Genomic DNA, 27,270 nt, shown 5'->3' on the forward strand with positions numbered 1-27,270 from the left:
CAGACATGTGGCTCTTAGCACTTGGTGAACTGCAGATACATAATGGCCCTTGGCGCCATTGTGGCTTGGTACTCTCGGCGTCCGCAATCCTCAATGCGGCGCCAGTGCAGTTTTGGCAGCTACAGCCGAATAAACAGACGGGCAGGACTCTATAAAGGCCACACTCCCTAAAAAGTACCAAGTTCTAGTATACAACGGGCAGGATTCTATTCAGGCCACACTCCCGGATACTCTTCTTCCCCCCGGGGAGCCACCCCTTTCAGCTCCATGCTGAGATAGAGGTAAGCCCTAGTTGGAAAGAAAAATAACACTCCCTACCTATCCAAACTAGTTAGGAGACAGGAGAAAAAGACAAGGAGGAAGGGGAGGAGTGAGGTTATATACTACCAGGTGGGCGGTCCCTAGAAAAACATCCTGTCTAAACTAGAGGAGAGGGAGGATATCCCAGTGTTATGGCTGCCATGGGGATCGTAGAATAAAAATATATTTAGATTTTTTTATTACATATGCAGGGGGAGCAGGGACCCGCTCATTAACTATTCACTGCGTCTCGCTCACTGTTGCCTGGCTCCCCCGGCCCTCCCTGCAGTGAATAATTGTGTGCTGTAGCCCTCCGTAGCGGCCGCCCTGTCCCCCTCCTGGCTGTGCAGTGCCAGCATGCCGTCATCCGTGACGCTGTATTAGGATACTTTTGCCGTCAGGGGCAGCGAGCCTGAGGCGTTGAATACGGTGAAAAGCGGGGTGGGCGGCGAATCAAGTAAAGCCCGGCGACTGCAGGCGAAAGCGTTACAGAGTACTCTGACCCTGTGCTCACTGGAGCATTGAATACTGGCCTGAGAGTTGGAGAGTGAAACATGCAGGGACCTCTGTATTGTTATCCTAGCTAAAGATGTGCTTACAATGTTCCCCACCAGGACGAAGGGGGTTTTTCCCCACCACTTGCATAAGTGCATAAAAATTATTACAATCAAAGTATTTGGGGACCTTTAACTATTTTCTCTTCGCTATTCTACCACAGCTCACCCCTTAGAACATTTTTTTTTCTTTGGGGGGGGGGGGGGTTAGGGTAAAATGCTAACATAAACCCATCAGTCAAATGTCACAGTGTACCCAAGACCTGACTGATGACATAAGGATGACATAGTGATGACATAACTGTCCTCCCCCGTCACTGACTTTTCTATTCGGTGAGAAGTCTCATTGGTAACATGAAGCAGGAGTTCAGAAATGTGGTTACAGAAGATGTTAGAGATATACAGCACGTTTCCCCTTAGTGTGGGCTGAGAACACGGGGCGTGACTGCTGCCGCCAATGTGCATGTATGTGACAAATAACATTAGCTGAGACCTAGCTGTTTTACTGATTATCTACATCAGACACTGGAGTACAGTTCTCAGTATATGGGTACCCAGGAATATGTGTTATACGTTATCGTAAGTCCTGGGATTTTCTTTCAATAGATTCTTTTTTCTCCATTCATCTTAAATTATGAAGAACTTTTTGCACCTGTTGCTGCTGCTGTATTGGGTAAGTGATTATTCTCAGCTATTCTCAGACACCCAGAATTTGTGTTACAGTGATTGGTTGAGCTAGCGTACTGGGGGGGGGGGGGGAGATGGATCAAGGAGTGGAAGAGTTGAAAAATGGACACAATGCTCTGTTTCTGTACTTCCCCTTAATTTGTGATTGCCATCACCTGCTTTGAACAGGGTAACTGATAAGAAAGGTGCTTCCACACAGGTGATGGCAATCCTAAATTAAGACAGACGTCCAGGAATAGAGCATTGTGTCCCTCCTGGAGAGGGTCATGTTGGGAGGTATGCCAGTGGCAGCCCAGAAGAACACTCTACACCTCCATAGGGCAGGAGCAGCTGATGGTGCTTCAGTGTGCACACAGTGACCAATTAGCCCCACGTCTCAATAGCAGGACCATCGGCTGCAGTGTTAGTATAAAAAGACAGGTTACGGTGGTAATGGCCAGCTCTGAATCAGGCCCAAAAAGCACAAATAGAGGAAAGGAATATTTGTTATGGATCAGTACAGTATACAGCAATTGTAGGAGTTTAGTACTTCACACAGGAATTTGGGATGCCGGCATTCACTATACCAATGGTAAACCGGTGCCAAAATCCTAACATCAATAAGTATGCTGGCACTGGAATCCCAACTGTCAGGATTCCCGAAATGTATTTATGCAGGGTTAGGATAGGGTTAGGTTAGGATGCAGGGAGGGATAGGCTGCTGCAAAGTATTCTTACCTATTCCTATTTAAAATATTTAACCTAACCCCATTTACTATTACTTACTATCTGCTTGATTATTGTATCGTAATACACAGTAGCGTGCTTTATATTGCTTTGAAGCTTTGACTAAATAAAAAAGTTGTTTTATATATATATATATATATATATATATATATATATATATAGAGAGAGAGAGAGAGAGAGAGAGAGAGAGAGAGAGAGAGAGAGAGAGAGAGAGAGAGAGAGAGAGAGAGAGAGAGAGAGAGAGAGAGATATATTGAACCTTTAAATCTATAGGAAGTGTTAAAAATTGCAATTAGTAAGTACTGTACGTACAACAGGGATCATTTGCTCAAAGGACAGACAGCTGCCACAAGTTGGCACCTAAATATAAAACCCTACTGCTGCGACATTTGCATAGTTTGGAACAGTGCTTTAAACTGAATTGCGCATGCATGTATGTATGTATGTATGTATGTATGTATGTATGTATGTATGTATGTACAGATGGAGCCGCCCTCCATATTTCCGAACGATCGGCAGATCCCCCTAGCTGGTGAGCACTGGCGGCTGTGGGCTGGTAGGTGGATGGGGACGGACGAGCGAGCGGCTTATTCACTCGCTCGCGCGTCCAAATCAGCAAGGCGCGGAGAGCAGGGACCGGGTGCTTCCCTGCCTGTCTCTGCTTCAGGGAGACAGGCAGGGAGCAGCAACCAGTGGGCAGCGAGAGAGGGAAGAGCAGTGGAGATGAGCAGCCGACTGCAGGACTTTCTTAAAAATGAGGTGAGCTAGCTTCTCATACGCGCGTGCCCCATTCTGGTGGAGGAGTGAGGGGATGGCGCCTGGTGATTCTATTGCCAGGAGCCGCTCTAATGAAAATGGCTCCATCTGTACATCTATTAATCAGGCCCAAACAGCAGGAAAGGACTGTAATTGCTAGCTTTTGTACAAATGCATGGCTGATGCCGATTGGTTCCTGACTTGTTGCAGGGACAGAACAAATCTGAGTGCTTTCCAGACTGTACATCTAAGGCAGGGCTGGGCAACACCGGCACTCCAGATGTTAGTGAACTACACATCCCAGGATGCTTTGCATTAGTTTTGCTATGTGGCCATGCTGAAACTGATGCAAGGCATGCTGGGATGTTCACTAACATCTGGAGGGCCGGTGTTGCCCAGCCCTGATCTAAGGTCTGGCTGCACAAGGAGGGATCAGACTGTACAAGGTAGGGTCCCTCTGGACCAGAAGGTGAGTCAGACTGGACCAGGTAGGGTCATCTTAGGTACAAGCTAGGGTCAGACTGCAGAAGATGGGAGTCAGACTGGCTGAGGTGGGGTCATCTTTAGGAACAAACTGGGGTAAGACTGTATAGATTAGGTCAGACTAGATCATGTGTAGTCAGACTGGAACAGGTGGGGTCAGCTGCTATTCAAACTGGGATCTGACAAGGTGGGGTCAGACTGGACAACATGGGGGCAGCCTGCACAATATGTAGTCTGCCTGGACCAGGTGGGGTGAGACAGGACCAGGAAGGGTCATCTTTAGGTACAAGTGGGGTCAGTCTGGAACAGGTAGCATTAGTCTGGACAACATGGGGCAAGATTGCAAGGTGGGGTCTGCCTGGACCGGAAAAGGGGTCAGATTTGACCAGGTAGGCTCATCTTTAGGTACAAGCTAGGGTCAAACTGCAGAATATGGGGTCAGACGGGACAGGAAAGGTCATCTTTACGATCAAACTGGGGTCAGACTGGATGGGGTGGGGTCTGACTGGACAAGGTTGGGTCTGACTGGACAACATTGGGCTAGACTGCACAAGGTGTGGTTCGCCTGGTCCAGAAGGGGTCAGACTGGACGGACCAGATGGAGTCATCTTTAGGAACAAGCTGGGGTGATCTTCAGTACAGTATGTACTGTATGACTGAACCAGGTGGGGTCAGACTGGACAACATGGGGCCAGATTGCAGGTGGGGTCAGACATGGGGCCTAGTCCAGGTGGGGTCAGACTGGACAAGATGAGATCAGCGTCATTAAAAATGGGTCTGATTGGACCAGGTGGGGTCAGCTTCAGTACAAATTGGGGTCCGACTAGACAAGATGCCCAATTCACACCTTGTTGCTGCTGTACAAATCCGCACAGCGGTAGACTATCGATAGACTGCGCAGGAATCAGCATTTGGGGGTGGTAACTGGACGTTTCGTGGGAGTGCAAGAAATAACGCAGGAAACATTTTAGGGGAGGCAGTGTAATGTCAGCTCCAGCCACAATCATTCTGTTTCCAGCACAGCCTCAGAGTAAGTCCAGGACCACACAGAGCCGGCACACACTAAAGGTGCCCATACACGCACCGATTTTCCAGGTGCGATGCTATGCGATGAGATGCGCGCTCCCGCATCTCATCGTACAGTACAAAAGTATGTACTTTTTGTACTGTCTTTTGATCGCATCGCACGCACACAGCATGCAATGCGATGCGATTTAGCACAAAAAGTACCAGGAAATCTGTGCGTGTATTGGCACCTTAAGAAAATAATTCAATAGTGAGCAGCTTGCGAATAGATTTTGAAATATTTGCAGTGACGGAAAAGCGCTGCAAGCCGAGCATATCTATTTGCAAGGAGGGGATTTTACTATAGCAGGCAGCGTTTAGAAGATGGATGGCCGCTGTAAATTAGCAGCCCTGAAATCAGGCCTTAATCAGGGCCATGGTGGGGGTGAGCTTTCGAGACTTTATCAACCACCAACAACTGTGAAGAATATGAAAATCAGATTTTAGCACAAATTTACTGTATTAAATAAAATATAAATGAATAAAGAGGTCATAGGGGCGCTGAAACTTGGCAGCTGGTGGTACATAAACTGACCCAATTGTGGTTCACCTACTTCATCCTGTGTAACATCTCTGCGTTTGTGAGTGTGAGCTCAGGTTTCTGTGTAAGGCTGGGACCCTGCTTATCAGATGCGGGTACATTGGCCTAATAATGGCTATGAAGGGACAGGATACTGGTCTAGATGAGCATTAACCACTTGCTGCCTGTCATACAGAAACACTAAACACGGGGAGGCTCTGATTCCTGAGCATTAACGTATATGGTGTCTGCCTTACATGATCATCAACTACTTTATGAAAGTTATACATGAGCATTAACCCTTTGGAGCTTGGCTTACATGAACCTTGGTGTCATTTACATGAGCATTAACCCCGCTTGGTGATTGGAATACATGTGCATTGGTCATCAAAAGGTGTTTAACATCTTAATGACCAGTTTAATTTCCCAATGCAATTAGTATTGTGGGGATGTAGCCCCTGGGTTAGCTGATTTCTGCTCGTACTCTCCTAACTAGGGCCATGTTACCTAGTGCCTGAGGGCCACTCAAGGTGTTGCTGTGTGTGGAACAGCACTGCATCTGGCACTTTACTGTAGATTAACCACACTATAAAGGAGGTAAATTTACTGAAGCTTTAAAAAAGAAAAAAAAAATTGGTTGCCCATAGCAACCAATCAAATTCGGTCTATCCTTTTCTGGGATGCAATAGACAAATGGCACTGACAGCAGTTCTGTGTGTGGGTGGTTTATAAGATCTATCTATCCCCGGTCAGAGATGTAGGGAGCCTCTGACTGCAAGCACTGATCAGGGTGGGTTTCTGGGTACTCAGAACTCCCCCCTCCTCATGAATCCGCTACTTTAAAATTCTGTTAACACCCCCACATCTAGCTAGTCATCCCCGTTACCTCAATCACAGTCAATAGGTTGACAATAGGTAAACACAAGGTGATTATCAACCTTTTTACCTTGCGGCACACTAAATAAGATTTTAAAATTGCCAAGGCACACCAAGAGATCCCACAAGGCAACAAACATTGGCCCCGCCAGGAAAAAACTAAACCTATCTGCCTCCATATAAAAAAAACAATCACGCAGGTAACAAAACAAAAATACATTGGCCCTTTACATGAAAAAGAGAGACCAGTAAATAACAGTTAAACTGGTGGTGGCTGAAAACTGGTTTGTGCATCTCTATATCTGGGGGCACACAGCTCGCAGCTCAAGGCACACTAGTATGCCACGGCACAGTGGTTGAAATACACTGCCCTATACTTGCCTACCTGCATACATTACCAGGGAAGTCCAGGAACAGAGCATTTTCTCCCTCATGGAGAGGGTCCGGTAGGCAAGTATGCCTATACCATTAACACAGACAGATACCCAGAGAGACGGTAAATAGATAAAATACACAATATCAAAGCTTAAACTTCCTCTGTATGATCCCCGTTTCTGAATGTGACCTCTGGAATCCCTGTGAGTCAGGTCTCTACCCCATGCTGCTTTATCCCATGCCTCGGAGCTTCCTGCCATCCTTCTTCCTTCAGTCAGCTCAGCTTTCTCTTTGTGTTCTTCACAAATGGAGGCCGCCACCTAGAGGCACCTGGCAGTACTGCAGTTAGCAGTGACAGCAGTACTGTGTGTGGCCAGCTTATAAGATCCATCCTCTGGTCAGAGATGCAGGGAATCTGCCTGTCAGCGCTTATCAGGAACATCCCATATCTAGCTAGCCACCCCCGTTACCATGGCTGCATCTGCCTGATTGTAAGAAGGGGGCTGCCACTGGCCGTGATGCTGGCACACCCCTTCCCCACCGCTAATCGCCTGCTGCTCCCAACGCCGCGGTCCCGATGTCTGTACAATACAGATGACAGGCACTGGCCCAGCTTATGTGCAATATTGGCCTTGGTACTGCGCATGGGCATACCCTCAGGTTCTATGGGCAGCTTCGGCTGCAGCCCATAGAAGCCAAAGAGGCAGGCCTAATAGAATGGTTTTGGTTGACTGAAATTGCATTGCATTCTCATAGATGGATTTTAGTGACGGATTTTACCGGGGGGGGGGGGGGGGCGCTCTGCATCTGGCTATCCACCCCCCTTTTACCTCCCATGAACACCCCACATCTGGCTAGCCACCCATCGGTTACCCCGCAAATTTTAAATTATGCCCTGAATGTATCTAGGAGGGAGATAGCTGCTGCAATCCCTCCTTTATCGCTGGCTTCAGCTGATCCCCCTATAGGTTTCTGGAGGATGTGATGCTGCCCGATGTATCAATATCTGCAATGGCGGTAACCCATTGTAGCCTATGGGCTACAGATCGCACTGCCGGTGAGGCAGTGTGGTCAGAGCTCACTGCTCATATGCAGACCCCTTGCACCCGGTAGAGTGGATTGCATGGACAGGCTCCTTTCGGAAGCCACAATCCCTGCATCTTCGTGGACATACAGTATATTCCGGCGTAAGGATCACATATTGCAGTGCAATCCTATAGTAAATGGGCCCCAGATTGAGGGAGAAGATCCTTCTGTAACTATCCTGGCACAATGTGTGCAGCCTCATGCTGATTTATACACACAGTGGGCCATGTACAGTGTAACCCCATGTGTACCAAAAATGTACAGTGGATCTAAATTGGATTAAAAACACACAATTGGTATAAAGAGTAGATCCACAGGAAGGTGGCACCTCCCCTTGGCCGCCATGTCTATGGTGCATTTTAAAGACGCTGCGCGAGTACAGATATGGTCTTGCAATGGCTATTGCAGTAAGGATTTCTTCACAGAGTAATGTAGGGTACACACCAGGACGACCCGCTCACGATGCACATCGTGAGCGGGTCGTCAGTGGCTCGTTCGACCCGCTCACGGTGACGCACGACCCGCTCACGATGTGCACCGTGAGCGGGTCCGATCCGATGGCGACCCGCAGCCGGCTGTATGGTCGTTATTCAGATCCTACCTGCAGCAGGTAGGATCTCAATAACGACCGACCGACCCGCGGGACCGCGCATCGGATCAGTATCGGTCCACACCAGGACAGAAAAGGGCCCAATCAGCACACAATCTACATCCAATTGGTCGGAATTGGATCTAGATTGAGGGGATCGGGCCCTAGTCGTCCTGGTGTGTACCCAGCATAAGTGAGTGTGACAGGGAGCTTTTGTAGGAGGGAACAGGTAAGTGGTGTCTCAAACACAGGCAACCTTATGCTGCTTTGAGACCGCAAAACTGGCTATTTTAAAACGTTTCTAAAAACGGGTCTGCCAGCTAAAACCCCTTTCACACCGCATGTCCTTAAACGGTATTTCACTGCAGTTTTTGTTTTTTCACAACACTGAACCCGTTTTAACCCATAGAAAACAGTGGATGAAAAAAAAAACGGGTCTGAAACGGGTAAGACCCTGCTTTATTCCCGTTTAGAAATACCAGTTAAATAGAACCGGTAAATTCACTCTGCACCTTTTAGACTGCACAAATTACCGTTTTAAAACGGTAAAAAAAATAACGGGTAAAAAGTGCGGTCTGAAAGGGGTGTTATAGGTTATGTCTGGGCCAGGGTTCCCATACGCAGTGGCAATATCTGCCACAGAGCCGGCCCTGGACATAGGCACTATAGGCAAAAGCCTAGGGGCATCTGGAATGCCATAGATGTTGGCTACTTCGCTTTGAGCTCAGTACAACAGATAAGTCCTAGCTTATCTTTGTGGCTATTAGCAGGAAACACACTGCACACGCGATTCGTAGGATTGTATGATGCATATAATCTAAAATCGAGATGCATTCGAGGGGAGGGCTAGGATTCCTCTGTACAAGCAAATGTCTCCCATAGGCCTGCTGGCGCATGCTCAGCCATAGCAGTTTCTCCCATAGGCCTTTGCAGTGCTTGTGGGTCACACTTTTTAGATCAACCTCCAGCAAACTGCTCTGCAGCCACCTGGGTAATTTTACTATTGAAGATGGGATGTTGCCCATAGCAACCAGATTCTACTTATTTATTTAGCACCTTCTAGAAAAACAAATAGACAGCACAGTAAGAGGCAGTCATGGCTGCCTGTAGCTCTTAGGTAAGCCTGTACTGCGAGTCATAATACCATTTTATTTTTATAGCGCTCTAACAAAACTCACAAGGATGGGTGAGGGGTGATGGGTGCTGTGGTGAGAGAGCCTGAGGTGCTGTGAGGAGATTTTGTGCTTTATAGAATGCCTTCTGAGATGGGAGTATAAGGACATTTCCCCTAAAACCTGTCCCTTTTTTGTAGAGATGTGCTGGTCCGGATTTGCCTGGATATCGAAAAGGGTGTGGATCATTGGGTTGACCAAACTAAGGTTGACCTGCATTGGGTCAACCACTGAAGGTCATTAGGCCTTAAGGCGACATGTGAAAAAGGTTAACATGGCTTTGGGTGGACAGGGAAGAGGTTGACATAAGCATTAGGTCAACACTGGGAAGGTCGACAGTCAAAAGGTCAAATGGGTTTTTTACGTTTATTAACAGATTTGCCGGACATGAGCTAAAGATGGGTCAGAGGTTCCCTTTCTCCTATCTCCCCACTCTACCCGATCTTATTATTTCCAGGTTCTTATATAGCACAGCATTGAGCTTTACAATTGGAAACAGCAGTGATAAAACAAACTGGGTAGTAACAGACCAACATAAGAGGTAGGAGGGTCCTGCTCGCAAGCTAACAGTCTATAGGGATAATAGGAGGGATAAATCTATCTTCTATCAGTTTACCCACAAAAAAATGGATCTCACAGTATTCTGGATTCTGTGCCTTTATTTTCATATTCTGTGGTCTTTGTATTTTCTTTAGGATACAGTGTTCTGTGTTGATCTCCAGTAATATGGAAAAATAGATTGATCAAGTATTAAGTGTGCATAAGCCTAATGTGAAGCTATAGGTAGAAGTGCATGCAAATGACAACAAACATTTGAACAAGAATGTGGAAAGTAAAAAGCAAAAACTACACCAAAGCACTCATAAGGTAACAATATAGAAAACAAAGAAGGTACTGTCCCTTTCATTTTTTACAATAAAACAATGACACATCAACAATATCCTGCAGTAAGGATCTGTAAGGATTGATCTCCCTTTTTAGTGATTGGGAGAACAAAAGGACAAATAATAGTGCAGATCATTTAAAAACATGATGTTTAATAAAATGCACTCACAAGCAAAGACATAACAACAGCATGTAACATATATACGACCAAAGCAAATACTGCTCACATGTCTAAAAAGTTTTGGGATGGAACAAAGGTTGGTTTGTAGTGGAAGCAGGTGGGCAAAGGAAACGATGGAGCCATGCTTAACGCATTTCAGATCACAAGGATCCTTCTCCAGAAGCGTGGATATGGCTCTCCTCCTGGTAATATTTATACTTCCTCACTAGTGGAACACAGCTGATCCTCCTGCGCCGCTGCGTTTCACCACTACTGCGCATGCTCAGGGGGCAGAAACAGTATTGCCTGTGTTCCACCAACCTGGAAGTGGGCACTGAGGCGTTCCACAGCACCATCCAGCCGGTAGATCACTAGAAATTGTGTTTTAATACCAGAAAACGTGTATTTAAACAGGCAGAAAGTGTTCTTCTGTATCAATGATGGCTAACCTTGAAACTCCAGCTGTTGTTGAACTACACATCCCAGCATGCCCTGCTACAGTTTTGCTATTTGGCCATGGCAAAACTGATGCAGAGCATGCTGGGATGTGTAGTTCAACAATAGCTGGAGTGTCAAGGTTAGCCACCACTGTTCTATATAGTACTGCATTTTGAGCAAAAAATAAAAAAGTAAGAAGAGTACAATTTAAATAATGCTCAAAACAGACATACTGGCACAATTACTTCCAAAAAACGTACTTCTATAAAAAACGTACCTCAAGATAAATATTTAAAAAATTATTTTATAATATATTATTACATCTTATTTTGGTACTTGTTTCCTAGCACGGCGCCCCCGATTTTGGTCGCAGTACATCTTATGCAATCGCATCGCATGCAATATAGCGGCATGCGATGAGATTTGATTTTTAATTGTACAAGCATCCTAATGGGTGCTTACAATGTTAAATGTACCCCCATTGTCAACGCCACCCCCACTATCAACGCCAACCCGAAGTGTGGCGAGCCCGCGAGGGGCGGAGGTATGCGTCCTCCGACCTTTTCATACTCCCACTATCCACGTCATCGTGTAGTTGATTTTAGATAGTGTGGCGAGCGCAGCGAGCCACCGAGCCCGAAGCATGACAAGCGCAGTGAGCCCCGTGAGGGGACACGGATTACTTTACATGTATTCCGCGTCTGCTCGCCACGCTTCGGGCTCGATGGCTCACTCGCCACACTATCTAAAATACACTCCACGCCGACGTGGATAGTGGGGTTATGAAAAGGTCGGAGGACAAGTACCGCCGCCCCTCGCGGACTCGCTGCGCTTCGGGATGCCGTTGATAGTGGGGGTGTTGTTGACAATGGGGGTGCATTTAACATTGTAAGCACCAATAAGGGTGCTTGTACAATTAAAAATCGCATGGCAACGCATGCCATTTGCTGGTATGAGATGCTATATTTCATTGTACAAGCACTCGTGTTAATTTAACGTGAATATCGCATCGCATACCACTAAATACGTTATATGATGGGTGCCGTGCTAGGAAACAAGTACCCTTATTTTTAAAGGTATATTGTTATATATAGATTTTGGGTAAGATGCTAACATGTTTACAATAAATACAATATGATGAAACAAAGATAAATACTTGAGACAATATAGAAGAACACTTTGTGCCTCTTAAAAAGGACGTTTTCTGGTGTTTCTAGTGATCTGCCGGCTGCATGACGCTGTGGAACGCATTAGCTCTCACTTCCAGGTTGGTGGAACGCAGGCAATACTGTTTCTGCCCACTGAGCATGCGCAGCAGCGGCAAAACGCTAATTAGCGGCACAAGACGATCAGCTGTGTTCCACTAGCGAGGAACTATAAATATTACCAGGAGGAGAGCCATATCCATGCTTCTGAAGAAGGATCCTCGTGATCTGAAAAGCAGTAAGCATGGCTCCATCATTTCCTTTGCCCACCTGGAGTTTTTCTGCTTATCTGGATTCCGCAGTGACGCTTATTCCATCCCAGGACGTTTTGGACGTGTGAGTAGTGTTTGCCTTAGGCTATGTTACATGCTGTTGTTATGTCTTTGCTTGTGTGTGCATTTTATTAAACATATTATCATGTTTTTAAATGATCTGCACTATTATTTGATCTCCAGTAAACAAATAAGGGGATTTTTGTAAGAACTTACCGTTCGAACCCCTTTCTCTGAGTCCAGTCCGGTGACACAGCTAACCTTGGGATGTAGAGGGGTCCGCCAGGAGCCAGGCACCTATGCTTCAAAACTTTGGGAGCAGGCTCCTCCCTTCTGCATCCCATCATGCCTCAGTTCGACTTCAAAAGCACACTAGGATACATAACTCAGAACAATGCCTGAACATCTTTTATATATATATATATATGCATATATCTTTCAAGGCAACATAACATTAACCATAACATGGCAACACATGAACGGTACACTTAACTGAGCGTAAGGGAGGGATCGCTGTGTCACCGGACTGGACTCAGAGAAAGGGGTTCGAACGGTAAGTTCTTACAAAAATCCCCTTTTCTCTTTCGTCCAGTCCGGTGACACAGCTAACCTTGGGACGTTCACGAGCCGGTCCTTTGGGAGGGTACGCTCAGACTAGCAGATCTCATCACTGCCCGTCCGAATGAAGCGTCCTCCGACGCGAACTCATGGAACCTGTAAAATTTGGTAAAGGTATGAACAGAGGACCAGGTGGCAGCCCTACACAACTGCTCCGCTGTAGCCCCATGGCGCACCGCCCAGGAAGAAGCAACCGACCTGGTAGTGTGTGCATTAATACGAGATGGAACAGGTCTACCCGCTTTACAGTAGGCAAAGGCAATGGTAGATCTTAACCAACGTGCAATGGTCTGCTTGGAAGCAGGCCACCCAATTTTATGCACATCATATAGCACCAAGAGCAATTCTGACTTGCGAAAGTCCTTTACCCTCTCTATGTATATCCGCAAGGCGCGGACAACATCCAACCTTTTCATTCTGTCCCTATTTTTAACCCCTTCTGGGGGAACAAAAACTGGAAGTACAATTTCCTGGTTCAAATGAAAAGACGTCACTACTTTAGGTAGGAATTTAGGAACTGTGCGTAACACAGCCCTGTCATCATGAAATATTAAGAATGGTGATTTACATGATAAAGCACCCAATTCTGACACACGTCTGGCTGATGCAATAGCCAATAAAAAAGTAAGTTTCCATGTCACATACTTCAATTCTGCAGATCTAAGTGGTTCAAAAGGAGGATTCTGTAGCATGGATAGAACCAAGGACAGATCCCAAGGTGCCACTGGCTGCTTATAAGGTGGTTTGAGTCTAGCAACTCCTTGTAAAAACGTCTGAACCTCCGGCAACAAGGCTACCCTTTTTTGAAAAAATATGGATAAGGCCGATAGTTGTACCTTTAACGATTGCAGACTAAGGCCTGAAGAAAAGCCATCCTGCAAGAAATTCAATAGTCTAGACAAACTGAATCTGGAAGTGTGCAGCTTCTGTCTCTCACACCATCTAATGTAGATTTTCCAGACCCTATGGTAGTTAGCCGCAGACACTGGCTTGCGGGCCCTCAACATGGTCTGAATAACCTCATCCGAAAACCCCTTTTTCTTCAGTAAGGCGGTTTCATAAGCCACGCCGTCAAACTTAGACGAGCTGGGTCCTCGTGAAGGAACGGCCCTTGTAACAACAGGTCCTGGCGTAGAGGAAGTTTCCATGACTCCTTGGACAACCTTAGTACATTGGAGTACCAAGACCTCCTGGGCCAGTCTGGAGCAATCAGAATTGCTTGTACCTTTTGGTCCCTTATCTTCCTCAATACCCTCGGTAACATGGGCAAGGGAGGAAAAATGTACACCATCTGAAACTCCCACGGCACTGTCATGGCGTCCACCGCCCATGCAGTCGAATCCCTTACTCGGGAGCAAAACGTCTGAAGCTGACGGTTCGATCTCGTTGCCATAAGGTCTATGTCTGGGAGACCCCAACGACTGACAATCTCTTGAAAGACTTCTCGATGGAGAGACCACTCTCCCTCCTGTAGGGATTCTCTGCTGAGGTAATCCGCCTCCACATTTTTGACTCCCGGTATAAAAATGGCCGATAATGCTGGAACATTGATCTCCGCCCAGCTGAAGATTTTGGATACCTCTGCCATAGCCATCTTGCTGCGAGTCCCGCCTTGATGGTTCAAATAGGCCACCGTCGTGGCATTGTCCGACTGAACTTTCAGTGGAGACCCTCTGAGATACGTCTCCGCCTGTAGTAAGGCATTCAGTACTGCCCTCAGTTCTAGAATGTTTATGGGTAATTTTGTCTCCTCTACTGACCAAAGCCCCTGCAGTCTCAGATGAAGGGTCACTGCCCCCCAGCCCTTCAGACTGGCGTCGGTCGTAATGACCAGCCAATCCCAAGACCTGAGAGACTTTCCCATTTGTAAATTCTCCACATCTGTCCACCACAAGAGAGACCTCCTGGACTCCGTGGACAGGTAAAGAATCTCCAATTTCATCCTTTTGGCATCTCCTGACCAACAAGCCAGGATGTTCCATTGAAAAATTCTGGAGTGGAACCTGGCATACTGCAAGGTTTCGAAGGTCGCCACCATCTTTCCTAGTAGTCTGACTCCCTGCCACACTGATGGTGCCGGGGCTTGTAGAATTTCCAAGACCATCAGTCGAATTTCCATCGATTTGGATTCTGGGAGAAACACCCTGTGAAGATGTGTGTCTATGATCACCCCCAAAAATTTCAGAGTCTGCGTTGGTGTCAAGTGGGACTTGGGTAAATTTAAAATCCAACCCTGATCTCTTAAAAACTGTGTCGCTCTCTCCAGGTGGATCATCGACTTCTCTGCCGATTCCGCTTTGAAAAGCAAATCGTCCAGGTAAGGGATAACAGTTATCCCCCCCAACCTGAGAACTGCCGCCATAATGGACATCACTTTGGTGAATACTCTCGGAGCTGTGGCTAGTCCAAAGGGAAGTGCCTGGAATTGCCAATGCTTCTCTCCTATTGCAAATCTTAGCAAGGACTGGAATTCCCTGTGAATGGGAACATGGAGATAGGCATCTTGAATGTCTACTGATGCTAAAAACTCCCCTGGTTCTATACTCAGCAGCACTGACCGTAGAGATTCCATGCGAAAGTGATCCACCCAGAGATGAGCATTCAAAGATTTTAAGTTTAGAATGGGTCTGAAAGACCCGTCTGGCTTGGGAACCAAAAAGAGTATTGAGTAAAACCCTTTTCTTCTCTCCCCTAGGGGCACTGGAATGACCACCCCCTTCTCCTCTAGAGATATGGCTGCTGCCAAAAGAGAAGCTCTGAGGGAGGCTGTTTTTGGTAAGGGCGTTGGAAGGAACCTGCGAGGGGGCGGTCCCTTTAGCTTTATCTGATATCCTTCTGAAACAATTGAAAGCACCCACGGATCCTCCGTGGCTACCCTCCAACTGTCCTGAAATTGCAGGAGTCGACCCCCTACCCTGATTCCAGAACAGGGAGTCGCCGCCCCGTCATGCCGAGGGTTTGTCCTCCCCCTTGGCAATGTGCTTCTTATTAAAGGCGCCAAACCTGGACTTGGACGTCCTACCTCTGCCGGCCTGAAATCTTCCCCGGCCTGATTGACCTCTGCCAGATGCTCCCCCCCTAAAGGTGGAACGAAAGGACTGCTTGAACACTCCAAATTTCGACCCAGTAGACTTTGAAGTAGTGGGAAGAAAAGTGCTCTTACCACCCGTTGCCTGTTTGATTATCTCCTCCAATTCAGAGCCAAACAACAACTCCCCTTTAAAGGGGATATTCTCTAAGGACTTCTTGGACTCACTATCTGCGTCCCAAGCCTTTAGCCAGAGAGCCCTTCTGGCCGTGACAGACGTGACCGAGACTTTTGACGCCATCTTGGCGCCCTCCTCGCTGGCCTCACCAATGTACTCTGCGGCACACCTTAACTTTTCCACCATGGCCAAAGCTTCTGCATCATGCTGCAGATGACTCTCTAAAGACTCAGTCCACTTGATCATGGCCTTAGCCACCCAAGCCGAGGCAATGATGGGCCTCATAGTGAAACCCACTCCCTCAAAAACTGCCTTTAAACAACCTTCTACCTTTTTGTCAACCGGGTCCTTAAAGGCCGCGCCACCCTGCACTGGCAGTGCCGTGGCTTTTGACAATCTGGCCACAGAGGAGTCCACCAAAGGAACTTTCTCCCACACCTTAACATGATTTTCCGGCATGGGATACATGTTTGCATATTTTTTGGCCATTAATAACCTCTTGTCTGGGACTTTGCCAGCCTCACCCAGCAGAGCCACCATGCCCTCATCAGATGGGAAAGACACTGGATCCTTTTTACTCCGCTTAAACACACACTGTGCAGAAGACTTTTCTTCTACAGGTAAATCCAATGCCTGTTTGACGGCCCAAATGAGGTCCTCAATACCAGAGGCTGAGAAATCTGCTTCCTCCCCCTGTGACCATGTTAAATCCTCTTCCTCCACATCATCATCAGCATATACAGGAGGAACCACTGTGGAACTCTGCCGCAGCATAAATTCATCAGAAACCTTCGTGAATTGCTCCAAAAGGGAAGACATTTTATGTACCCCCTGAGCAGTATCCTGCATAGTCTGCAGCAATATGGGGTCTCCCTGTGAAAGGGGAAGAGATCCCTGAGATGAGGGAATGGGACCTGGTGATCCCACCAACGATCCCCTTTGCCTGTTTAATGCCTCTGCTAAAGCTTTCACAGACTGTCCCAAAGCCACAGCCCAGGCCGGCTCAGCCTCCCTGGGACTAGTAGTGCGAGTTCCACAGGGGACAGCTTCACAGGAAGGGCATAATTCCCCCTGGTCCAACTGTTCAACCGACATATTAACATTACATTTTTTGCAATGATAAAACATCTCAAGCGCTCCCTCCCCAGCAACAGAACTGCCTTCGTCCGCCATGATAATATAAAGTATTAAACACTGCACAACGTTCAGGCAAAGTCACAGAGCAATGCACCAAGTGTACTTATCTGTCTTCCTGTTGCTTAGCGATACAGTGGAGGAAGCGTTCACCAGAGAGACTTCCAAGCAGGCTCTGTCTTTCTCCGCTCCGCAGCAAGCACAGAGTAATGGCGCCAGAAACGAGTGGAAGAGTCCAATCTTCCAAACCCTGAGGGAAGTCGCGCTTTTGGCGCCAAATCCTCCTCGGACGCACCCACCTTGTCTCTCTCTATCTCCAGTAACTCCCCCTCTAGGGATTACTTGGAGTTGCCCAGAAACGCTGGGCGTCCTGTAAGGAGCTTCAACTCCCCTGGGGGATTTCAGCTCCCAAACCGTTAAAGATGGCGTCCGCCATCGCTGGAGGACCCTTCCCCAAGATCCCCTTCTAGCAAGGCGCTGGATGGGGTCCCCCGTGGCCCAGGACCAGTCTCCGTCTGAGCGGAGCTCAGCGCTGTGCAGAGCGCACATTCTCCCTGAATGTACCTCTCCGCACACAGGACACTGACAGGACGCGCTTCTGTCTGTGTCCTGCTGCGCTCTCAGCATGTAATGACTTCTGCAGAAGTCCTATGCTGGCAAAACCTGCACTATAAGTTAAGAAAATAATAAAACCTAACTAAAAAACCAAAGAATAAAAGTGTGGCTGCGCGCAGCCACTCAGCATTGCACCCACTCCTGTGGGCACCTAAACGAAACTGAGGCATGATGGGATGCAGAAGGGAGGAGCCTGCTCCCAAAGTTTTGAAGCATAGGTGCCTGGCTCCTGGCGGACCCCTCTACATCCCAAGGTTAGCTGTGTCACCGGACTGGACGAAAGAGAAATATATATTTTTTAATTATGGGTTGGGTGAGCTCCAGCCAGGGGGCCCCCTGAGATACGGGGGTCCTGGGCTGCACACCCTTTTTGCCCGCTTAATCCAGCCTCGGCCTACCCTCTGAAGCCTATCTCCATCACAGCATACCTGTGACAAATCCTGCAACCGGGACACCTGGCGCCCCTTCACCCCAACTGCAGCACTGCTACAGTACCCACTGATGCCAGGACTTTTTTGCCTATTGTGCATGCTTACATGTTGCAGCATTTCAACCCCTTCAGAGTTGATTTTGCAGATATGTAAGATAGCACTAGCAATGTATCAGCACCTCATATCTGATAGCAGACGGTCTTCTCAGTACAGAGCTTCCTGGGGATAACATTGGGGTTTGTCACTTTCCTGTAAACTTGAAAAAAGATTCACAGAAAGTTGCTGCTGACTTGAATAATTTCTGAGCAATTAAAAAAAGTCTGCAAACCACAACATATATCTCCGCCTCATCTCCTAATCATTCATCGTGTTTTGTAGTAAGGTAGATAAATATGTATACTTGGCATACAGCAGCTTATACGGCAATATGTAGTAGATTATTGTAGGGACAGGGCAATATGATTGGCGCATATTATGCCCCATCATTTAATCTCAACATTACAGATAACATATATAGTAACTGATCAGTAAGTGATCAGGCAATTGGTGATGATGCCTGAGCAGTGATCAGGCAGTTGGCGATGACGCCGGAGCAATGATCAGGCAGTTGGCGATGACGCCGGAGCAGTGATCAAGCATTTGGTGATGACACCGGAGCAGTGATCAGCTGGTTGGTGATGGCTAAAGGCCCCCATACACTAGCCGATTTTGGTCAGATTTCAGCCAGATCAGTCGGATCTGGCCGAAATCGGACCAAAATCAGCTAGTTTTGATGTCCCCTCAGATCCGATGCGCGGTCCCGTGCGCATCGGATCTGCGTCGGGTGGTCGGACCTGCTGCACGTCCGACCACCCGACTTGGGACCTAGTGGGGCGGCGCTGCTGCGGTAGAGGGAGCAGGGGGGGCTGGGGACGCTGCGGGGGACACAAGCGGCATAGAGCCGGGCAGGGGGAGCCGGCGGGAGCTGTCAGTGTTGAATAAAAAAAAAAGCCCATACAATGCATGGGCGGCCTGTGATTGGCTGAGCGCTCTCTCAGCCAGTCAGCAATTGGCTGAGAGAGCGCTCAGCCAATCACAGGCCGCCCATGCATTGTATGGGCTTTTTTTTTTTATTCAACACTGACAGCTCCCGCCGGCTCCCCCTGCCCGGCTCTATGCCGCTTGTGTCCCCCGCAGCGTCCCCAGCAGCGGGGGACACAGACGCTGTCCCCCACAGCGTCCCCAGCAGCGGGGCACACAAACGCTGTCCCCAGCAGCGGGGGACACAGACGCTGTCCCCCGCAGCGTCCTCAGCAGCGGGGCACACAAACGCTGTCCCCAGCAGCGGGGGACACAGACGCTGTCCCCCGCAGCGTCCCCAGCAGCGGGGCACACAAACGCTGTCCCCAGCAGCGGGGCACACAAACGCTGTCCCCAGCAGCGGGGGACACAGACGCTGTCCCCCGCAGCGTCCCCAGCCCCCCTGCTCCCACCTCTGTAGCCCCCCCCCCCCCCCCCCTGCTCCCCGGGTTTTTTACATGTGATAAATCGAGACGATTTATCACATGTAAAAAATGGCACATCAAGTGCCAATCTAATCAAGCTCCCCCGGGGAGCAGCCGGGGAAGCTCAGGGGGAAGTCGGGGGCGACTTGTCCTAAGGACAAGTCGCCCTAGTGTATGGGGGCCTTTAGAGTCATCCATTGTTTCAAAAGGATTACCGTAGTGACACGACTGGCCCCCATCATCAAGGCTGGATTAAGATTTGTGAGTGTCCTTACAAATAAAATAGTCAATAATTTAGATTGTAAGCTCCTTAGAGCAGGGCTCTCTTTCTTCCTGGTCTCAAAGCCCAGACAGTTACAACTCTCTCCTACTTAGCTATCATCTGTAACCACAGCTCTTCTCAATCGTACAGAAGCCCACAACTGGTAGCATGCAGACAACCTTGTGTACTGAAAACTGTGCTGCTGATTTTTACCTGTGCTCTGTTTCAAGCCCAGTACCAACGGGATGACCAGGCCTTCGTGCTGAGCAATGGGTTTAAGCACGATCGCTCAGCACACATTGCTGTACACCGGCATTGCACACCAGAGCTGAGCTTTGTCTACTGTTTATAGGCAAAGCCCCACGATCTAAGCACTGGCTTTTCCTACATGTGGGACTGCGCATCGCCGCATACACACACGGAGAAATCGGTGCTAGTCAGATCGTTTAGAAATGGGGTGAAAATCGCCCCGTGTGTATGCATGTCCCTTTAGTCTTTCAATTACTGTAATGTTATGTTCTGTGTACCCTCTATTGTTCCAATGTGGGCCCTACAATATCAAGCAGGGGCAGGTTATGGTTACACAATTAAAGGGGCCAGGCAGCCTTCTCTACTTGCAACGACATTGCGACTTTGCAATTAGTTACTATGGTCCTTATTCTAGTTCACTCTTTCTGACAAAATTCTTCTTAGATGGACAAAACCATGTGCACTGCAGGGGAGGCAGATGTAAAATGTGCAGAGAGAATTAGATTTGAGTGAGTTAATTTGTTTCTGTGCAGGGTAAATACTGGCTGCTTTTTTTTTTATACTACAATATAGATCTCACTTTGAAGTAAAACCCCACCCAAATCTAATTCTCTCTGCACAAGTAGCATCTGCCCCACCTGCAGTGCACTTGGTTTTGTCCATCTAGGAAGGATTTTGTCAGAAAGAGTGAACTAGAATAAGGCCCTATATCACTATCTAAGCAAGAATTCAGTCCAGGAACTAATTTTCTTTGTTATTGTAAACTTTTACCAGAAGCTGCAATGTGTGCGTTATTATGTGGCTTTCCGGTTATGTTATGTCTGTTCTGCTTTCAGTCTTCTGCCTTACTCAGCTTTTCCTGTAGAGCCACTTCCCTGAACGCCTCATGTAAGTTAAGCATTTGTCTGCGGGAAATAGGCCGTACTGTATATTGGGAGATTCCGCCAGAGCAGGCTCAGAGATGAGTGTTGGGATTTCACTGTGTAATTATAGTAAACAAATCTCTAAATGATCTAGAGGCACACACACACACACACACACACACACACACTATTGCCAGTATTCAATGCTCCCGATTCACCGTTTGTTTGTTTTTCGGCGAATCGGGCTGTTTTTACTCCTTGCAGTTAATCTTTTTCACTGAAAATCTGATTCACTCTATTCAATGTTCACTGTTCGCTGCAAGCAAACACTGAATGCCGGCCATTTCTCCGTCTCATGCTCGCTGCAATTCCGTGGTGTATTACAATGGGGTTTTCACTGGGATTCGCCGAGAGCGTATTCAATGCTAGGATGGCGAATTGTTTCTCCCTGATTTTTGCCATGATTCACCGTTTTGCATTCTACATCTTTTTAAGGTGAACTGGAAAGTGATCTTTTAAAAGAAAGTGTTTTTTTTGTTTTTTTTGGTGTCAACAAATCTGAATTTTTTTTCCTGTGAAGGGGCATGCTATTTTTATTCATGTGCTTGAAGCACATTAATATATATTTAATATTTTTTATTTTTATTTTTACATTTTTTTTAACACATTCACCAGCAGGGGTCAGGAGCCGGGAGCCGCTCATTAGATATTCATATATTCATTGCTCCCGCTGATTACATATGCCGAGCAGGAGCAGTGCAGTGGCTCCCTACCCCAGTCCCTTGCCAGCTCTCCCGGGGGCAGCTTCTGCTGCCTGTGTCACGGGAGCCCTGCTTGTGCCCCACAGTGACCGGCACAGGCAGGGAGCCTTCCATCTCCCTGCCTGCAGCCGTCCCCCGACTCCCTGCGGCGGTTCAAATTCGCTGTCAGGGGCAGCGAGCCCCTGCGGCATTGAATACAGCGACAGGGAGGGCTGGTAGAGAATGCTCCAGCCCTCTGGAACACGGCAACTGTACAGCGAATCCTAAACAGGATTCGCTGCACATGCCGTAAATCCACATTGAATACTGCCCTATATGTTCTTACCTGGGATGAGGAGGGAGGCTGCCCCTGGTCCCACACAATGTAACTGACAGGTACCAGGACCAACATATGACACCCCCCACCACCAACATACCTCTGAACAGTGCAAAGCAATGTACTGGGGTAGTAGTAAAAAAGTATAAACGTATCCCTCCTGCAGTTCTGAACTGCCTATCCACGTGTTTCTATACAGTGAATGGCTATCAGCACTCTGATTGGTGGATAGCTCCAGCTGTCCACCAATTAGCCTGCTTTCTGGCAGCAGGGAGGAAGGCACAATCCTGAGTAGCACCATTTTCCTACGCAGCCACTCTCTGCTCCAATGCCCCTATAATTGTGATGCCATGGGCAGCTGCCCACTGTGCTTGTACACAGTATTACACAGGAAGCAAAGATGATAGCGGTAAAGGATCCTTAGTGCAGCCCCGAAAACATTTAGGGGGAAATTTACCAAAGGAAATTTGTAAAAAAATAGGTGTATTTGTATCCAGAAATACACTTATTTTTGACATTTACTATGAAAATACTGCAATTCATATTCGTATTGATAGCACATCAATACGAATACAAATTGCCGTATTTTCGGGATAGTAAATGTCAAAAATAAGTGTATTTCTGGATACAAATACACCTATTTTTTTACAAATTTCCTTTAGTAAATTTCCCCCATAGTCTGCAAAATATCGTTAGGACTTCATCAAGGCCACTTTTTTATTATTACTATTCTGATTAATAAATATACATTATATGGCAACACAGGGGGTTTGAGATCTCCGCTGCTCTGCAGAGCCAAAGGCAAGAGGTGAAGAGATGCCATGTGCACGGCATCTCTTCCAGGGCCGGCGCTACCCACTCAGCAGCTCCTGCAAAGCAGGGAGGCGCCATGCTGAAAAGGCGCTGTCTCCCTCCCTGCTCTGCTAAAGCTGCCTCAGCCCTCACTGTCACTGCCTCCTGCACACCGCACGCAGCGCCTGTCTGACAGCAGACGGCGGTATGGAGAAGCTGAGCAGCTCCCTGCACCCCGCACACACTGTCCTCCTCCTGCGACCTGCCCCCTCTTCCTCCCATACACTTGCGCTGAGGCATGTAGCGCTGTCTGTGAATGCATGAATGATATGTCATGTCCGATTCCGCCCCTTACCCATTGCTCCCTGCGCCTGTCAATCAAATGATGAACAGGTAGCAGCACCACCTCCCCTTCCTTCTCTCTTCTCAGTGTGCTGGGCCAGTGCCGCTGCCAGTCCTCAACACTCCGCCCCCTCTATCTCCTCCCCTCTTCTTTCATCTCCTCCTTCTCCCCTCAGTCACGAGTGCTGCAGATACTTTTGTACTGCTTTTGGATCGCATCGCACACACATTGCATGCATGCCGTGCGATGCGATCTAGCCCATAACGTATGCAATTCTCGCAGCGTGTATTGGCACCTTTAGTGCCTGCAACATTTTGCAGACACAGCACTGAGATGGTGTATGCATACATGTACATGCACCCGAGATGCTCCATAGGATTGCATGTTGCATACACTCCCACAATCGGACTGCAGCTTGTTGCAATGACAATGTGAAAGGGCGCAAAATGTATGGTTTGCAGGAGGGCGCCGGACACCCTAGCACCGGCCCTGATCTTTTCAGTGCAGGGAGCTGCCCAGCTGCTAGGGGAGCGCTAGGCACCCACCAAATATTTACAAAAAATGGCGGTAGCTGCACTAGACCACGCCTCTCTGCTGGAGACCACACCCACCAGGCTTGAATGCCTGCCCCCTTTCGAGTCTATTGCGGTTTCGACGTGACAGGTCCGAAGTTCCACAGAATATATCATTTGGGAGGTATGCTTCACTGCAAAAAGAACCACATGTTCCATTCCAAGTACCACATCAACTCTCATGTTAGAAACATTAACTCATAACTGGTTTGGTGTAAAATTGGCATGCCCTTGTTCTGTAGTAAATCACAGAGACCCTCTGGTTTGTGGTGGGTGTATAGGATGCCAGTTACAAAGTGGTGGGTTTTCGTTTGTGGTAGAGTTACCTCTGCTCAGGCAGAGTGGAGTGGGGGGGGGGGGGGGGGGGGAGTACAACATAGACTACAAGTCATTTCAAGAAAAGAAAACTTATCGCCTTGGTTTCTGTTATGTCAGATTTCTCTTAGTAGCCACAAATGTCACAGCAGCCTTGGAATTCTGAGAATCCCAGAAACTCTTCTCAAACTGTATTTTTAAGAATGTAGCAAATTGTAAATTAGCTTCATTCTTAACAATAGTCAGATTCTGCTATAACCCCTTTCACATTGCAGCAATAAACCCAGGTAATTGTTGAGCTGTTGCCGGGTCAACCGAGACCGAGGTGCGATGTAAAAGTACCAAACTGAATTTTCCGGGTCTGCCAACCTTGCAATTTGACTGATAATAAGAATGGGTTTATGCCCCTTTCAGACCGCACGGGATCGGGACACAGGTCCATCCCGGCATTTGCGGTCTGAAAGCTCCTGCAGTGATCTGGGCGTATTGCTGTGTAACTCGTGTCACACGGGGCGGATCGGCGGGCCTTCATCAGGGGGGGGGGGGTTGTGACGAGTTTTGGGGTTTTTAGACTATGATTGGGAATGGTAAAGAGTTTTGAGTGGCTCCTGGCCCTAAGCATGGAGAAAAGAAGCGAGCCACGCCAGGGAACGCAGTGCACTAATTGCGGGTCAACATGCTCAGTTGAACTTTTCTAGCTCATATCTTAAGATGCACCACTGTTTGTGGCAAAAAGAGATGAAATACACCCCAAATGTATCAATATACACCTGCAGTGCTCCCTGCATTGTATTTGGAGTGAAGCGACTCCAGTAATGGTCAAGTCTGAACAGGGCCGGTGCTAGGGTGTTTGGAACCCATCTGCATACTATCAATTTGCGCCCTCCCATAGTTGCGCCCTAACATACTCAGCATACGCCTTTGGCAACGCTGAAAAAAAAAAAGGTGTATATTGCTCGTAGTAGTTGTGCCAGATTCTGGTTCACTCGCAAAAGCAAATTCTTTCTCTAATGAACAAAACCATGTGCACCGCAGGTGGGGCAGATGTAACAGACAGAGTTACATTTGGGTGGCATTTTGTTTATGTGCAAATACAGGCTGCTTTATTTTTACACTGCAATATAGATATCAGTTTGAAGAACAAACCCAACCCAAATCTCTGCACATGTTACATCTGCCCCACCTGCAGTGCACCTGGTTTTGTCCATTAGAGAGAATTTGCTTTTGCAAGTGAACCAGAATCAGGCCCATAATGTGTCCAAGTAGCAGCAGTGCAATGACTGGACATTTTGGTGTACTGTGCCAGAAAAGGAATTGGTGTCTTTGCCCCCTTACACAAGCACAAACTGAAACAGGGTCAGTGCAAGCCGAAGAAACGCATCAAAAAATTAAAGGCGGCCTGGTTTAATGGGGAATGGGCGTGGCCAAAAAGTATTAATTCACATTACACCACACAGTACTGTCCATTATTCACATTACACACACCTACTTATATCCATTGCGCCTGATAGAGCCCCTTAGACACAATGCTCTAGGAATACACACAGGTTGATTGTAGTTCTATTTCTAAGCAATTTCAATAGATGTGTGTAGGCACCCCAACAATACGTGATCCCATGCATTCCCGGTCTAGTTTTATAGTGCACGCAGTATATATCTAGACATTGCCAGTGTTCTCTCACTAGAGAACAGAGGTGTGGATTGTTTTATCGACCACAGTTAGGTTGACAGTCATTAGGTCGACACCGTTGGGTCGACAGGTGGGAAGGTCGACAGGGTTCTAGGTTGACATGGGTGAAGGTCGACAGGTGTCTAGGTCAACATGGGTTTAAGTCAACATATGCCTTAGGTCGACATGGGATTTATCACTGTCTTTTTACCCGAATGACGACACAGTCGACATGGACACAGTTGGAAGTCAACCGCAGCAAAGCTTCAGGCACGCGGCACACTATTTTATTCTCACACCACGCCCTAGTGGATGGTAGGGCATGAAATACCACCTGTCGGCACATGTCGGCTCAAAAAACAGTGAAAAAACCCATGTCGACCTAACGACCTGTCGTGCTAATGCATATGTGGACCTTGTCCCATGTCGGTAGGTAGGTAACTTTGAATCCACAAGGTCTAAACATAGACCCCTAATAAACACCAATGACCCACAGGGTCCTATACCCTTTGTATCCTTCTAAGCCTCAATCCTCATTTAAAACCTTTCCAATTGGTCCATTCCTCCCCCCCCCCCTCAGACATTTCTCCCTTACATCATTTTCATACCAAAACCACCAAGCGTTCACAGCCCCCTATCCATTGTTCTTGTTTTTGCTGTTTTTTTCAACTAGGTTCCCATGAACCATTTTCCATCATTAATAATTTTCCCCAGTTAGACACCCGTCCCCCCCTTATTATCCTCATCCCTACATGTTCCAATCACCTTGATTACCTTTAGATAGCTCTCCTCGCATCATGCTGGTTCTGGGTTGGTTACTGCGCTCTGGTCGTCTTTGTTGCGGGAGCTGCTTAACCCAGTTGGTCAGACTCAATAGTTATTAGTTTAAAGGTAAAGGTTAAGCGCTAACCTGGTGCCAAGGGTGTGTGTGGGATGTGTGGGTGCAGTAGGTAACACAATGCTAGTATCTGTATCAAAGGTGTTTATGAATTCATAAACATAATACAATCATGGGGTACATATGCAAATGATGGAAGATATAAGGGTACATGGGTGGGGTGGTGTCTGTGCTGAGCCCCGTAGGGGATCAGGGTGCCAGCAGGCCCCTTTAAACCATAAACCAGTGAGGGCTTATGTCTCATGCAAGTCTCGTGGGGTGGGGAGCAGCGTGCCTCAGATAGGCCCTAGGGGGTATCAGGGTGTCAGCAGAACCCTTTATACCATAAACCCGTGGGCTTATGTCCTATAGAGGTTGCTGCAAGTTAGGGGTATGCAGTGCTGATACTCCTGAGGGGTGTGGGGAATGATCGGTGCAGCTTAACTGCTGGATTGTCAAAATTGTTCTGTTAGTCAAGGTGGGTAAGTAGCGGCGTCCCGCTACCTTACCTAGTGGTCTCTGTGGTGTGAAGCAGAGTTGCGCAGCGGTGTTGTAATACCGGCAGGGTCCGATCCTCCTGCTGGCTGCGAAGGTGATGCCGCTCTGTGCTGTTG

The 27,270-nt window shown here is 47.7% G+C and overlaps 1 protein-coding gene across 1 annotated transcript in view; it reads left to right on the forward strand.

Moving 5' to 3' along the window:
- Nucleotides 1–1,383: 1,383 nt before the first annotated feature.
- TNFRSF25 (TNF receptor superfamily member 25) overlaps nt 1,384–27,270 on the forward strand; it is a 55,014-nt gene continuing 29,127 nt past the window's right edge. The window contains exon 1 of the mRNA XM_083162970.1: nt 1,384–1,527. Within this exon, the coding sequence (XP_083019096.1) occupies nt 1,489–1,527 (39 nt within the window). The 5' untranslated portion in view covers nt 1,384–1,488. The remainder of the gene's footprint in view (nt 1,528–27,270) is intronic.

The sequence above is a fragment of the Crinia signifera genome, chromosome 19 (assembly GCF_055691185.1).
Source record: "Crinia signifera chromosome 19, ASM5569118v1, whole genome shotgun sequence".
Taxonomy (NCBI): Eukaryota; Metazoa; Chordata; class Amphibia; order Anura; family Myobatrachidae; genus Crinia; species Crinia signifera.